The sequence below is a fragment of the Manihot esculenta genome, chromosome 10, assembly GCF_001659605.2.
Source record: "Manihot esculenta cultivar AM560-2 chromosome 10, M.esculenta_v8, whole genome shotgun sequence".
Taxonomy (NCBI): Eukaryota; Viridiplantae; Streptophyta; class Magnoliopsida; order Malpighiales; family Euphorbiaceae; genus Manihot; species Manihot esculenta.
In genome coordinates, this window is record NC_035170.2 from 4,634,177 (window position 1) to 4,651,013 (window position 16,837).

The 16,837-nt window shown below is 31.8% G+C and overlaps 2 protein-coding genes across 2 annotated transcripts; both read left to right on the forward strand.

Moving 5' to 3' along the window:
• Positions 1-2,408: 2,408 nt before the first annotated feature.
• Positions 2,409-11,828, forward strand: LOC110625128 (beta-taxilin). The gene is made up of 12 exons (XM_021770672.2): positions 2,409-2,653; positions 3,410-3,748; positions 3,923-4,011; positions 4,763-4,871; positions 7,819-7,886; positions 8,918-8,995; positions 9,126-9,190; positions 9,636-9,702; positions 9,806-9,988; positions 10,375-10,431; positions 10,533-10,628; positions 11,463-11,828. The coding sequence occupies exons 2-12, from the start codon at positions 3,415-3,417 to the stop codon at positions 11,586-11,588; spliced, it is 1,272 nt and encodes a 423-aa protein (XP_021626364.1). The 5' UTR covers positions 2,409-2,653; positions 3,410-3,414; the 3' UTR covers positions 11,589-11,828.
• A 2,585-nt stretch (positions 11,829-14,413) lies between these two features.
• Positions 14,414-15,718, forward strand: LOC110625005. The gene has a single exon (XM_021770485.1). The coding sequence runs from the start codon at positions 14,414-14,416 to the stop codon at positions 15,716-15,718; it is 1,305 nt and encodes a 434-aa protein (XP_021626177.1).
• Positions 15,719-16,837: the final 1,119 nt, after the last annotated feature.

Here is a 16,837-nt window from a genome sequence, read left to right on the forward strand (position 1 = left end):
GGGGTGTCAAAATGATCAGAGGTATATATACCACTGATCTAATCCAAAAAGGGGGATTTTTCTGAACATTTTCACTAAATACACCTCTTTTTATTTTCTTCAAAAGGACCTTAACCTTTTCAACCTCAAGACCTAGTTCATTAACTCTCATTTATTTCCATTATTCACACCCCATGGAACCAATCTCAGTTCACTAATTTTTTCACTAAATTGAACCATTGTCCAAGTGTCTATCTCCGGAAAGTCCATCGGATCTCAATGGGCATTTATAAGAATAAAGAAATTTCAATTATAAAATACCAAAAGTCTCTTGGGCCCACAAATTTTATTTAATGATTTTAATTAAATTAAATTTAGTAAATAAGATTATTTGAATATTTGTGACATAAATTGACCAATTAAAATTGTCATATCACCATATTAAAAATGACAAGTTAACTAATAAAATGGCGATACTTGTCAATAGCTAATTGGAAGCATCCTCCCAAATTTTCTATAAATAGAAAGGCCTTACTCCTCAAAAGGGACGAAAAAGAAGATAAAGTCTCAATCTGCATAATCTCTGTCAAGATTACAAGCTACCAACCCTATAAAACTTCCACCCAAGTTTTTAAGACTATCAAATTTATAAGTCCTTCTTTCTCAAATCGAATAAATCTTTTCTACTAATTCAAGAACAAGTTTCTCAAATACTTGAATCACACAAGTTAAGGAAAAAAAATCAAAAGATCGAGTTTTTTTGTCTTAAAAATTTTATTATTGGAGATCAAATCACTTTTTTTATTAAATTAATATTTGTTCACATTTATCTTGTCTTTAATTTCAAATACAAAATTTATGTATACAATAGCGATAAAAAACTATTTTTTTCGTTTTATATGGTTCTCAAAGTGATGTCTTAAACTATAGGTGGTTGATTATTAATTTCAACATTAACATTGATTGAAACATTTTCTCCATCTATTTATACAAAACGGCCATTTTTATGAATCTAAAGATTGTGTGCAATTTGATATTGATGCAAAACTCTCCCTATTTGATTGTGAAGTTATTTGCTCCATTAAATTTGATGATTTAACCACTGATTTTGTGATTACTGTCACAAAAGTATTTTTATCATGAGTTGTTTCACCCATCTTTATTTATGTTGCTTATCCGGAATTGAGTGCTGGAGGGTTAATCAAGAGACAAAAGAAATATTTTTTTTTTATTTTTATCTTTATTTTTATATTTAAATATTACTTTAATTAAATTTTTTTTATTATTTTAGTGCTTTTTTTCTATAATGAGTTTCCTATTAATTTTTAATGAAAATATGAACAGAAACATGTAATTGTAAAAATATCATCAATAAAAGATTAAGGGTATAATTGTAAAAACGTATAAAGTTTATGATTTTTTTAGATATTATCTCTAAAAAAATTCAATATATTTTTTTAAAATTATTCTTTTAACTTTTAAATTTTTAATGTTTTTTTTGAAAGCAAAATTTTTAATGTTAAATATATATATTTTTTAAATTATAATAATCAAAGTGAGTTCTATAAAAAAATAATAATATATAAATTTAATTTAAATTTAATTACTTAATTGAACTTGTTTTAGTGACTAAATCTATATATGAAGACGAGTCGATACTCCCTCATTCTCTACTTAGAAGAAAAGTTAGGGTTCTATTAATATAATAAATAATTAAAAAAACATATCGACCCAATTTACTGTTCTTAAAAAAATTTAGTAACTCTGCTTTACAATTTTAAATTATTATAAATTGAAAAAATTACTTTTTAATCTCTGAAATTTAACGAAATTAACACTTTGTCCCTCTATTTTGGCGACCCAATACTTAAGTCTCTCACTTTATTTTCTGTCCAAATTCGTAGTCCTTCCGTCCAAAATAGCCATTTGAGACACGTGAATTGACAAAATTAACCCTCACTAAACCCAAATCCAAATGCCTCTTCTTCTTCCTACCCTTTTCTTCAATTTCTTCTTCTTCTTCTTTCTTCTTTCTTCTTCTTTTTCTTTCTTCTTTCTTCTTCTTCTTCTTTCTTTTTTCTTCTTCTTCAACTGGAGAAAAAAAAATAGGAATTTCACATTAAGAGAAGGATATTTCTGGAAAAAATTATCAACCTCTCACCACTCTTTGACCAAATGGTTTAAATGGACGGAAGGACTACGAATTTGGACGAAAAAGAAAGTGAAAAACTTAAGTGTTGGGTCACCAAAATAGAGAGATAAAAGTGTTAATACGTTAAATCTCCGAAACTAAAAAGTAATTTTTTCTTATAAATTTTATAGAGGCTACAAATTCACTGGTCTCTGTAGTACAAGCAACCGTGGATCCATTTGGAGCAACTTTACAAACTTAAAGTTACAGAAGTTTTTTCTTTACATTATCTCTCGTTTATTTATTTATCATGGAAACAAAACAACCCAAAATATCCAGTCGGACAAGCAGCCAAACAACACGGAGTATAAAGAAGTGAAAAACCTCGCTGCCAAGTGACAACTACTCCTCCTCTTTAAAGTTTCTGTTTCACTTCTTCATCAACTCTTAATACTTTGGGCCTTCCTTTCAATTATTTCTCTCTCTCTCTCTCTCTCTCTCTCTCTCTCTCAAATTTCTGGATTCGATTTCTTCTCTTACATGGTAAGTTCTTGATCTACTTTTCCTTTAAAGCTTGCCTATTAATCTATAATCGTTTTCCATGTCTTTTTTTTTTCGATAATCAGGGGCTCTATGCATGTCCTCCCTGTTTGATTCCTGAGAAAATGCATAAAAGAAAAGGAAATTTTGATTACTTAGGTTTAACTGATGTATTTTTCCTTCCTTCCCCTCAACAAAATAGAAGAAGAAAGAAATCTCTTTTTCGAGTTAGCTAATTCTTCTTAGTCAAATTAGCGTTACTAAGTTGCAAAATGGGCCTCTGGTTTGCATTTTGTTTTTGGGGATTGATGATTCGTTGAGAATAAGGTTGCATTGCCGTTTCGATATAATATTTTGTGATTCGTTTGTTTGCGGTTCTAGCTTGAAACAACAGCGCCGTATCGTTAATATAGTTGGTAATGGAAAAATTGCATGTCGGAACAAGAGTAGATATTGCAATTTCTTTGTCATTTGTGGGGAATTGGCAAATGGTTTTTAAGTGATATTTCGTAATTTCTCATATATCTGATTCTTGTGTGATGATGACTTGTTTTTGTCTTTTGGTGGATATCATCTGATTGTAACATCTAGGTTTTAAACCTTTACATTGTACTGTAGGAATATTGCCAAATGAATTTTCCTAGTTCTTTAGAGAGAAAAGGAAAATGGCTGTAGATATACATTTTGGCACTTTCTATGATCACCAGAAAGGATGATATTAGTATTGTTGATATTCAAAATGTCCATGTATAACTGTAGGTGAAATGGAGAATGTAGATGCAAATCAGCTTCCTGAAGTGGATTCCTTGCCAGATGGCTTTGTTGAAAGCACCAATGAACCTATGGCTCCTCCAACCCCAACTTTAGAACAAGAGAAGCCTCTGACTGATTGCAATGAGGATAGTATCTCCGAAATTGATCATTCAAATGAAAGAATTCCTAGTTTAGAAGCAAATGGATCTCAAATAAAGCAGGAAAGCAATGAGAAGACAGAGAAACTGAGACCGCTTCCCATTTCATTATCTGAAATAGATGGATTTGACGCTCCAGAGCAATTGGAAGAGGTGCCTGATAAGGCCAGTGGGGATCAAGCAGAAGGTACAATGGCCATTCTCATTTCAGCTAATTTAGTTTACGAGGTTCCAATGGGTACATGTATGTAGTGAGGTAAAAGAAATGTTCAAGGGAATTGTCAAAGTTCAGAGAGCTGTAACGATCTTTTCATCTGAAGGTTTTTCCTCTTTCTTATCTTTCCATTGAGTTGTTTTGCAGCCATTAAAGTAGGTTCAGGCATGCAAGCTACAGACGCAAAGGAAATATCTTCATCAGAGAGCATTGAGTTGCAGAAAGGCAGAAAACTAGTCAGTACTTTTATGTGGCTTACTTTATTCTAGGACACTAAATAAGATTTCCTCCCCATGTTTTTCTTCCTAGCTCAAGATTATTTTATCTTCTATGCCAGGATTGTTCATTTGGTCATTCAGTTGCACCCTGCTCATTTTAATTACTTGATATTGTGGATTTTTCTTATCTTACTATGTTTGAACTTGAAGTGAAATTCTTTGAACAGATACGATAATAATATTTCATAACCTGCAAGAATTCTAATTCATCTCCTTTGAGCTTCTAGTCAAGCACTTAGCTTTAACATTTGGTGGGATTTTGCTACCTAATACTCTTTGCATTGGCAGAAGTTTTTATTTGACAACATCATATTTATTATGTGGGCCTTTCTTGTGATGTGAAAAGATCTCTGACTAGTTTGTCCGGTGCATCTTTGGCGCTATTGGAAAACCATTAATTTTTACAGATGTGGACATGCATTGTGAATTATGATATTGCGATAATGGAATGATAGAACTAATCACATTTGAAGTGTATTCTTGTTTTCATTTTGGAATGGGATGCACAAAGACCATTATTTGGAGATTATTGAACTTGCTTGAACTTTGAAGCTATCTTTGGTTAAGGTGTCTTCTTTTTATTCGAGATTAACAAAATATTTAACACATTGCTTTTGAGGTTTCTTGGTTATTTCCTTTTTTGTTTTCTTGATTTTCTTAGTTTAAAATGATGCTCATGTTCATTGGGTTCTATTTATTATTGCGTCAGGAAACCACTGAAGCCAAACGTAAGAATGCAAAAAGGTCTTTTAAATCAGAAAAGGAATTTCTAGAGTTCACTTTGAAGTATCAACAAGTTCTTGCTGAAAGAGATGCTGGTGAGTTTAGTGTTGTTTATCAATGTCTGACAGTTACTTCTGTATGATTATGAACAACAAATGCTTGCAGCTAAAAGATTCAAAATTTTTAATATGAATGATTTAGTTGTGGTGGTTATCCTTGTGTTCTTATTATAAAAATTGTCAAAATTTAAGAAGTTTTTCATATTTATGTGATTTTACATCCAAATTATATTGTAATGGAAGGTTTCTGCATAAACATATTAAGAAATGGCCCTAATAAATTCATCTGTCATCCAGCTTTGTTATTTGCCATCCGATGGTTTATCTGAAATTTAGAACATTGCTTAGGCAATTTCTTGGCTATTTACATTAATAGATGTTGTTTCAATTTTTATTTCATCTATGTCGTGTATCGAATTAATATCAGAATAGTAGATATAGTCATTTAGTCTAATTTATAGAATTGATTTAATTAGAATAATGGAAAATAATTAAATTTGGCAATTTAAGAACCAATTTATCATTAGCCATTATCATATACAAAATATAATATACTAAATGTTCAACTTTATAACTATATTTATAACTAGAATTAAATGTTTATAGTTATAATTAATATTAATTTAATATAGTATTAATATGGTATAAATCATTATAGTGTTAATTTTTAAAAAAATTCTAATTTTATTTTAGAATTAATAATGGAGTTTCTTTTTTATTATTATTATTATTACAAATATAAAAAATATTTTTATGTTCTTCAAATAAGAATATTACTGCTGGTTTTATGAAAAAAGGCCAAAGACCCTTATCGGATTTGAACCAATGACTTAAGCCTTCCTATGACATTACTCTACCACTGCGTTAAAAGAGCCGCTTCGATTCAATTCCTAAATGAGCTGCTATGTGAATAAGATAGATTTATTATGATGCTCTCTTTGAAAAGGATTGTTGTCTCAGATCATACAAAATTCATACACATGCTAACATAGCATAATGGACTTAGCATTTTTTCTTTCTTTGTTTATTTTTTCTGAGGAAAGATGCTAGTAGAAATCCAGTGGTAAATGTTTATGGACCATTAAATTATTTTTCCTAACTTGTTCACTTTTGCCTTTCATTTATGATAAATTATAATATTATATTTTCCTTTTCCTCAACTGCTTTGCATTTTTAAGATTGTGTGACTTGGGTTAAGTAATGATGGTTAATTAGTCAAGTTTGGGTATAGTTTGACTGGCTTGTACGGATAAAAATGGCATTGCCTTTGCTGTCACATGGGCCCAAGGATGTTTTTTGGAGCACCAATAGGGCTATCAGTGTAAGGAGCTGCAAAATATCCAGCCAAGCATTTGACTATTTTGGTAGAAGTAGCTTTGGAGAGTTTTGCTTATGATTATATCTAATAAACTTTTCCCTTCAAGTTGATGCCATGAGAAGAACTTTATTATGTTGAGATTGTGGCTCTTATTCAAATAAAGGTACTAATGAAAGGGGATTTCACATGGAGGTGCTCCAACCCTTTGGATGCAAAATCCTTACAAGCATGGAACATCCAGTTTTTTTAGGCCCATTAATTAGATAGGTTGGTGGTTCAAAGTTTTGGTGTGTGGTTTTAAAATTTCAGGTTTTCTTATTCATGGTATGAAAAGAAAAATATGCTCTGTATATGGGTTAATTTTACTCAATATCTCTCAATTTAGGTGGTTATATCATTGGCATTCCTAACTTCAATTTGTATTATAAAACTCCTTGACCTTCATTTTGAATATTATTAAAGTCCTTATGACTTGTTATAACCGGTTTGCAGGCTATGATAAAATTGTATTAATTATTTTTTAACTTGGTAAGTATATCACAAGTGTCCCTCAATTTTAAATTTATCACAAAAATTTATATACTTAAATGTAATATATAAATTGTTTGTTATAGAAAATAAGCTTAACAATAATGTAAAATTGGATGTGTTATTTTACTAATATAAATAAAAATGGAGAAAAAAGACATACAATATCAACCTGTATAAAAAGGAAAAGAAAATCAACTATATTAATTAGTCTTTGAATGGAATTAAAATAAAGTAAAATAATATATTTTTTTAAAATTTTCCCTACATTAAAATAAAATTAATAAAATTAGGATAAATTAGATATAATGAATTCTTTATACAATAAACTAAATTTGAATTATAAAATTTTTAAGGTAACCATAAAATTAAAATAAATAAAATAAATTAAATAAATTTAAACTTTAAGCTAACAATAAATTTAGAAAAAAATTACATAATCATGATATACAACTTATTATGAATATTTTAAAATAAATTTCAAAGAAAATATGTTAAATTCAAATTTAAATATTTGTTATGTAAATTAAAGTTGAGCGGTTGTGATATATTCATCTAAGTTGAGGGAAAGTGAGCAAAATTTAGACATAACTTGTAAATTGGTAATAGCAAGTTGCTAGAGCTTTAATGATACTCAAATTGAGATTAAGGAATTTTTGTGATATAAATTGAAGTTGAGGAACATAATTGATACAACCACCTAAGTTGATGGACAATTGATGAAAATAACCGCTTTGAATATAGGTGTTTCTTCATAGTGGAAAATTGCAGGTGGCTTCTTTTAGACACATTTGCTGAGCCATATAAATATCATATCTTGTTTTTCTCGTTCTTTCTGTTCTTTTTTTTCCCCTTTTTTTTCTATTTTTATCTGCATGTGGATTGTGTGAATTATTTTTCTTATCAAGATGGTAACCTATTCGATAGGAGTTATCAATATTTTAATGTAATGTTATTTGTTTTCTTGGATTTTAGAAATTCTTATGAAAAAAAATATATTTACAAAAACACTCCTTAACTATATTCATTCATAGATATTGCTAAGAAGTAAGAAGTGTGCTTGTGATGATATATGCAATTATGAAGTTAGACATATCTTACTCTCCAAGTACCTTTTTTCCTTTGTGGTTTTTGCAGCAATTGCCGTTCGCAATAAGCTCGAATCACTCTGTAGAGAGTTACAACGCCAGAATAAAATGTTAATGGTATAGTTTTCTTTCTAAACTTTTTGTATTGCCAGTAGATGATTGTATTGTCAAGTTTAGATTTGTTTCAAATTTTTATATCTTATATATTTTTTGAAAATTCTTGTGAGTTGGGTTTGGAATTTTGACCAAGCAGAATATGTTTTGCTTAGCTAATTGATATTGTCAATGGTCTATGTTTAAATGCAGAAACAACAGTCCTTGTAGTGGAGTTGAAGAATACCTCTGGTAGTTGCTTATTTGTTGTGTCTCAAAACCTAATAAAACTGAATAGTCATCATTCATGTCATGACTTAGCCTTGCTTACCACAATGTATTCCCAGAACTAAAATGAGCAATACATCCTTGACGTTACAAACGAAAAAGTTGCATCATAAAACTTGCATCACTCCAACTACTTGCTTAAATTCGAACTGTAAACTCTTTTAAGTTGGTGATGTGCAAAGTGCAAACCTTTATTCAAATCTTACTTCTTTATGTTGAAGGTTCTCATAGGTGTATGATATTATATTTCATTATATTTAAACTGAGATGTAATGATTGGCAAACTATCCTAAATGCCAGTGATTATGATGCTCCAAGCAAACATTTAAGCACTTCAATTGTAAATACTCAAGAATTCACCCAGAGAGAGAGGTCAATAGCATTTTTAGTCACTTAAATGAAAACATGGCAATAATTTGAAGCTAAGTTTCAGCTCATGGGATTTTGGTATTTACTTTCTTTGAAAAGGGCAATTATGTATTCAGATATTGGGAATCTGTACTTGTTTCAACTTTCAGTTCATTGAAAACCCGGAGCAATTATTTTAATGCATTTGCAGCATCTGATCCCATTTGTAATTTGAAGCTAAGTTTCAGCTAGGGATTTCAGTAGTTACTTTCTATGAAAGAGCAATATTAGTATCTCTGCTCGTTTTCATTGAAAATCAGGAGCAATTATTTTAATACATTTGCAGTATCCAATACCAGTTTTAGGAGCTTGCCCTTTTCTAATAAGTATGAAACTGATGGACCCTGACAATTTGACAGGCAGAATGCAAAAGAGTATCAATGGAGGGACAAAGTTTAAGATTAGATTTATCTACTAAGTTCCAAGATGCCATTAAGGTTTGTTTTCAAATCCCCCTCTCCCTTTTCTTCTCACTTAATAGATATCTGTGCTTATTATCAAAACTGTGTGGCACGCATAAAGTGTCAGATATAATTCATGTCACTGACTGATACCTTTCTATTGTAGGACGTGAGCAACAGGTTAGAGGAACAGAAAGAGGAATGTTTCTCACAGTTGAAGGATAATGAGATGTAAGATGAAGGAAACTTCTTCAGAGGAACAAATTTTCAAGCAGTGTTTGTTGGAAGTATTTTACATTAAAGAAGCATTTGCAAAGTTAGTTTGTAGACTCTGTATGGAAGTGAACCTGAGTTTATTTGTTCTCAACCTTTGATATTTAAGTTCATTACTGGATTTTTGTTCGACAAATCATTTGCCATCTTGATCTGTAATCAAATAGAAACCATTCAATCTTAGTTCCCACATGCAAATTCAATTTCAACTGTACTAATTCTTGCATTTATCTGGAATTGTTTCATTCTTTTCTTTGAGCTTGCTCACTTTAAATCTGCAAAATTTATGTTCTGCATTTTTTCTTAGCATAGAAGAGTCTAGTATCATTTCTGTTTTGCTATGCCTATAAAATGTACAATTGTTTTAACTATCATGGTAATCCATGTGGTTCTTCTTGCTTAGGTTAAGAAGTAAGCTGAAACAACTGGCTGATCAGTATGCTCTTTCCGAACAGCAAAATGCACAGAAAGTAAATATTTTATTATTTACTTGAATATGAAGAACTAGCTGGTTCTGTGAAGTTTTAAGTTACGAGTAACCTTTTGCTTTTGGTTTGGAATTTGAATGGACAGTTAAAACAGAAAATTCTGGAACTTCAGCTTGCTGATTTGAAGATCAAGCAACAGGAAGAGAAATTAGTCCAGGAGCAGTCTCAGATGAAAGTGTATGCTGAACAGGTGGCACAGTTATTAGCAACAGAAAAGAATTTGCGCTTGCAGTTGACAGCTGATGGAGAAAAATTCCAACAATTCCAGGTCAACTTTACATGTTATGTATCACGTTATTGTCGTTTTTATTCTAAATTTGAATTGTTGGATATGGACATTTAGTTTGGTATGTGGTAAACTAATAGCAGTGGTAGTTGGTTGGTTGCTTGATATCATGAGATTTTATGAAAAATCACTTTTTTGGTTGTGGATGTAAATGCATGCTGTTCTTTCAGTTAAGATTCTTATCAGTTTCGTTTCTCCAGATAAAGTAATTGATTCTTCTCCACAATCAGTTGCACTATTTTTATAAATTTGGTATACGTGGCAACTCTTGCTGCACTATAATCAGGGTCTTAGGTCTTATGCTGTCCATCTCTAATTGCATATTAAAATATAGATGGCAGGTCTAAAGTTCTGACATGGTGTTGCAGGAGGCATTGTTAAAGAGCAATGAGGTTTTCGAAACATTTAAGCAAGAGATTGAGAAGGTACATTTGCTTTGACCTTCTGAAATACCTATATACTCTCAGAGAAATATCTATATATACACAAAGTAGTCCATATTAACTGTTATTTACATGCATATTAGATGGCAAAATCAATCAAGGAACTCAAGAAGGAAAATGTTTTCTTGAAGAGCAAATCTGAGAAATCAGATGGTAGACACATAGAACTTGTTGAGGAGGTAAGTCTCGATTGCATTTTTGGTTTTGCATATGTTGAGTTATTCCAATTAGTAATGAGTTTTGGCCACCTGCATGGGCCTAGCATTAGGCTTCTTAGAGGTGGAACTTTGGGTTAGAGATCTGAGTTTTGAGCCCACAGTACTTCTCTTGTATGAGAAAGAGGGGAAGAAAAAAATTGTAGCATGGTCCAAACCCCTAATCCAATGCCTTTGCTCTCATGGTACAACACAATTTTTCCAACAGCCAAGTACACTTTATGATAGATAAGCTCAGTTATGCAACCCCTCTTCAGTATTTTAGACGGATATATGACCATCATTGGAGGATATAAAGCTTTTGCCTCCCTTCACACTCTTTTTTTCTCTAACTGTTGAATGCAAGCTATCTGTCTTGTGAACGATCCGAAATGTAAATCTGGTCTAGCTAAATTTCTCTGTTTGGAATCAATAAATTTGCAAGAATTCAATTCAGTTGATTTTTTTTCTATCAATTCTAAAGAATTCATTTCTTTTTAACTTAAAAAGAAAATTCATTTTAAAATAAGTTGAAATCTTGCATTATTTTGCAAGAATTCATTTGAATTCTTTTCTTGCAAAATACAACATGCAAAACAGACTATATGTTGTGTTTGCTCGTTTCTTTTTTCCAGCAGCGCTAGTTATACATCTGAATATGATACATATACACACATTGCATTTCATACGTTTTCTCGAGAAATCTTTCCTAATACAAGTTTATGAGCTCCACAATGTTAGATGCTGCTCAACTTTGTATTGGCATGCTTTTCTTATTACCTTAAAATTGTGGCACTCATATTCTTTTACGTTGGGCAGCATGAGAAGTTGAAGAAGCAACTGGAGAAAACCAAGAATCAAAAAGAGAAGTTGGAATCTTTGTGCCGATCACTTCAGGCAGAAAGGAAGCAAAATTCTAATGTGGGCAACACCCCTGAATCCTGATGCAGTTCCACCTACAAAGATCACTGAGATTAAGCATGATGTTTGAATGGCAAAAGAGGATCTTGCAATATTGCTTAAAGTTATGTTCCATATTTTGTTTCCACTTATCATCTAGTCAAGGAAATTCACAGGGATCAAATGTAATGCTTGTCATGAGAAAATGCACTCCTTTTCTTTTCCTTCTTTGACCAAAAATAATCTTTCAATTATGGTAATCGAATTGCACCACTTTAGCTTCTATTTTTACTCATCTCTTGGTGGAAACTAAGATTACTTGCTGAACTTTTGGGTGCATTGGTGTATTTGGATTGAAGAACCTCTTTAAACAGTCTAATTTATTTGCACTAGGCTTCTGAAAATAGGTACTTCTTTGTTTGACAACAGTCTTACGTTTGGTATAATTTATTTTATGAAAAAATAAATTAGTAAAATTATTTATGATTTTATTTTCAAGTTAAAAAATAAATAAATTTTTTTTACAAATTTAATAAAAAAGATAAATTGAATTAAATTTTTGTGAAACTTTTAGTCATGGGTCGTGTCCGAAGATGATCTAGATAGGGTGGTGTTATTACTGTTATCTAGATGAAATTCATGACTCAGTTTACAGTAGACCTTCACCAATTAATATGAGTAGAGAGTACAAAGTCATGTCTATAAACTGGCCTAGTTAATCTATATCATGCAAGATTAATAGGCTCAAGCCTGTAATGAAGCTCTAAAAAAAGCGGGTCAACTCGACTCAATGGAGAGAACCCAACTAGAAACGCATGCAGCATCACATCATTTCATTCTACTTAGGAAATCAACAAACAATCAAAAGAACTCCAAGACTCGCATATTAAAATTCCGGCCATTATCAGATAATTGCACGACAAAAAATGAAGCCAACATTAGAAAATCCAAAATCCATTCGAAGGAAAGAAGCTACAGATGAAAACAATAAACTGCCAAAGGTGGAAGCATTGTGACTCTTTGGCGTTTCACTCGTATCTTCTAGAACAATCTAGCAAGGTGACGGAAGATCTGAACCTCTAAAAAATACCTTTAAAAAATTAAAAATGACAACTCAATAATCACAGGAAGAATAGTCATCCACCACAGTTAGAACAGCTAGCCATCACAGTAAATGCAGTCCCACATGCACGTCCTTACCATAAGCTCAAAGTCTGCATTCAATTAAAACTATAAATAAATCTATTGAGTTGAGAAAAAAGACTAACTCACCATCAAGAGAATGGGTATTATTAGCTTTTGACCAGGAAAATATCTATTAAGAGAGAGAAAATTTTTAAATGCAATCGAGAAATAGAAGAAAAAAAATAGAGAAAAGCTCTTTCTAGACAAATTCTCGTTAGATAATTGTTATTTAAAAGGTTTGATAATGTTTAATGCAGATGCTCTAATATAGGGGTATGATAAGTAAGTAGGAAAATTAACAAGGGAATAAAAGAAAAGGTAGTATGTTAGATTTGTGAAAAAAGTGCGAGGCTTCTCCCTTGAGGCAGGATTTGGGTTTGATAAGGAATGGTATTAAAGTTTGAAAAATTGGCTTTAATACATGGTGGCACAAGAAATTGGGATTTAACATTATTATGGTATTATTTAAAAAATCTTAAAATAAAATTCATAAAAATGCTAAGTCGTTAAAATTAAAATAATACAAAAATGTTAACTATCATAATGTTTTACATAAAAATAATGCATTATTTAGTTTAAAAAAAAAACTACTACTCCTTTAATTAAATTTTTAATTTTGAAAAATATATTAAAATATTTATAATATTTTAAAATTTTATTAGTTAATTTTTTTATTAATTTTAATCGTTAAATATTTTATCATTTAGTTTCTATAATTTTAAAAAATTTATTAATTGATTTCTTAAATTTTTAAAAAATTTATTAATTAATATTTTAAATTTTTTATAATATTTAATCGTTAAAATTAATAGAGAGACTAATTAATAAATTTTTTAAAATAAAAAATTAATTAATAAATTTTTTATGTGTTATAAAAATTAAATAGTAATTTTTTCACTAACGCACTATAATACTAAGTCACAAACGGAAAAATTATAAAGCAAAGCATAAATTTTATTTTAGTCCATAAATTTTAATATAATTAATAAAATAATCTTTATATTTTTAAAATTAAACACTTAAATTTTTATATAATTAATTCATATAAATTGAAGGTATTTCTATTTGTAATTTCATTAATCAACCGGTCAAAAGAATAATAAACATTTTAAATACTTAAAATATCCTTATAAATACTTCAATTCTTTATAACATAAGTGAATAATTTTATTTTAAGCATTAAGTGTCAAAACTACATCGTTTGTGTTGTTTCAGTTTGCATATGTATATTATTTAAACTATGTCGTTTTAGGATAGATGTGTTGGGTCTCTTTGCACATGACATGCACGAGCTGTTATTTGGTTTATAAGGAAGCTACAAGCTTCCAGAACATGTGTAACGATATTTTTTCTCTTTGAAATAAAACAATATGTTTTCTCTCTCTCTCGTTCTTGAACATGGTATCAGAGTTAGATTTCTAGCTCACGCCGGCGCGTTGCTGGTTGCATGAAGGCGATCCTCTGCTCCTTTGAAAGATCTAATGATGGCGGAGCGAGGAAGCAGTAGTAACGACTAGAAGGCGACGGGACCACCCGAGAAAGCGCAGATCGCTAATGCCGGGATGGAAGATCCGCTGAGTCTTCAAACCTCCGACCATCCAGGTATGAGTCTGGTCTCTGCTCCTCTCGTAGGTTCTAATTTCAGATCTTGGAGCAGGGCTATTAGAATAGCCCTGGGTGCTAAGATGAAATTAGGTTTTGTCGAAGGCACAACTTCGGCACCTAGTAAGGGTTCTGAGAACTATGAACAGTGGAAAAGATGTGACTTCATGGTCACATCTTGGATCCTTAACTCCATCTCTAAGGAGTTGGTTGATGGCTTCATATACACTGCCTCTGCCAGAGATCTCTGGTTAGAGATCTGTGAGAGATTCGGAGAGTGCAACGGACCTATGATCTATGAGTTTCACAGAAAGATCTCTCTTATATCTCAGGAAAATGCATTTGTGTCTGTCTACTTCACTAAGTTGAAGAGGTTATGGGATGAACTTGGGTCAGTAGAAACGCTCCCAACCTGTACCTGTGGAGCATCTAGGGCTATAGCTGACATAGCCAATAGAAATAAGCTCATGCAATTCTTAATGGGTCTGAACGAAGTCTTTGGGTCTGTAAGGGACCAAGTGTTAGGGATGGATCCTCTACCAACAGTAAACAAAGCTTACTCTATGGTAGTGAAGTTTGAGTCTCAAAGGGAAATCTTAGGAGCAATGAATGACAACACTGAATCCCTTACCTTACTAAACAAAACTCAATCTGAAAACCTGAATAGACCAAGAAGGTCTGAAAATAAGAAGGGACATTGCACCTTCTGTAACATGAATGGTCACACCCGGGAAGGGTGTTTCAAGTTGATTGGGTACTCTGATTCGTTCAAGGGTAAGAGCAAGGCTGGGACACAACCGGTCAAAGGTTTTAGAAGCACCAAAATTATGGCTGCTATTGATGGAAATAAGCTAGAAGAGGACAGTCCTCTGGAATATCTGGATACATCAAATAGAATACTTGAATTGTCTTTTATGTTGAGTTCCCTGAAACAAGAAGTCTCCCAACTTGCAAAGGGGAAAGGAGTTCTTGGCCCAAGCACATCTCATGGACCAGAACCACACTTCATGGACTTTGCAGGTAAATATACTATCTATGAGGCATGTAATGCACAAGTGCACAATAATGTTAGTTGGATCTTAGACACTGGTGCCACAAACTACATGTGTTCAGATAATACTCTCTTCACTACTCTACATTCATCACACAAGCACATATCTATTTGCTTTCCAGATGGAAAAACAACTCAGGGTTCTCAATCTGGAAAGGTAAATCTTTTTGGGAAATTGTTTCTAGATGATGTCTTATATGTGCCTCACTTTCAGTATAATCTGATCTCTGTTAGTCAACTAATAAATAGCTATGGCTACTGTATAATGATATGTCATCATTACTACCTCATACAGGACCCACTGAATAAGAAGGTGGTGGCCATAGGCAAGAAATAAAGAGGTCTTTTCAGACTAAACCAGATGAGCTTTTCTCATTCTGATATCAGACATTGCTTACTTGAGATCATGAAATCTAATGCTGGTCTTTACAGCTTTGTAAATAGTACTCTTTCTCTAATGGAATTAAATAAAGAATGCTCAATGCAATATGAACAAGCACATAATTGTGTAGTAACAATGAATGACATGCATGATAGACTAGGATATGCATCTGTTAGTAAGCTCAAACACATTAAAGGGATGAATATGAGCAATGAGTCTATGCAATGTTGTCCAGTATGTCCTCTAGCAAAGCAGGCGAGATTACCCTTTCCCAGAAGTCATACCTTGGCTTCAAGACCTTTTGAATTAATACACATCGATATATGGGGACCTTATAAGACCAGTTCTGTTACTGGAGCTAAATTTTTTCTCACAATTGTAGACGACTATAGTAGGGCTGTCTGGACTTTCATGATGCACTTAAAAGGTCAAACTTTTAGCTTAACTAAACACTTCATTCATATGGTAGAGAACCAATTTGATACTGCCATTAAGGTCATTAGAACTGATAATGGGAAAGAATTTATAAGTCACAATTATAGATCTTTGCATATGAACAAAGGGATAATACACCAAAGATCCTGCCCATACACCCCACAACAAAATGGGGTTGTGGAAAGGAAATATAGACACATTCTTGATATTGCCAAAGCATTGAAAATGCAATCACATGTTCCCATTGAATTCTGGTCAGAATGCATTCTTACTGCCACTTACCTGATAAATATAATGCCCATGTAACATTTTGATTGGACCACTCCCTATGAGAGACTCTATGGGACGTCACCTAACTACTCTCATTTGAGAAAATTTGGTTGTTTATGCTTTGCAACCTCTGTGGGAACACAAAAGGATAAATTTCAAGAAAGAGCTGAGCTGTAATGATAGGTTATGCTAACACACTTAAAGCCTATAAATTGTATAGCATGAATGATAAGTCCTTCTTTGTGAGTAGGGATGTCATTTTCCATGAAAATATCTTTCCCTTTCAAGGGACTGATATGATAGAAAGACCTGTGGTTCCTCTTCCTGTGGTTGAGGATGATAAAGTAGTTCCAGATTCCTCACCTCCCA

Excerpts from the sequence above, each read along its gene's own strand:
- LOC110625128 (XM_021770672.2), top strand. The coding sequence starts at position 3,415 with ATGGAGAATGTAGATGCAAATCAGCTTCCTGAAGTGGATTCCTTGCCA. Across the intron at positions 4,872-7,818 it reads TCTTGCTGAAAGAGATGCTG|CAATTGCCGTTCGCAATAAG; the intron begins GTGAGTTTAGTG and ends TGGTTTTTGCAG. Across the intron at positions 9,191-9,635 it reads CAGTTGAAGGATAATGAGAT|GTTAAGAAGTAAGCTGAAAC; the intron begins GTAAGATGAAGG and ends CTTCTTGCTTAG.
- LOC110625005 (XM_021770485.1), top strand. The coding sequence starts at position 14,414 with ATGAAATTAGGTTTTGTCGAAGGCACAACTTCGGCACCTAGTAAGGGT.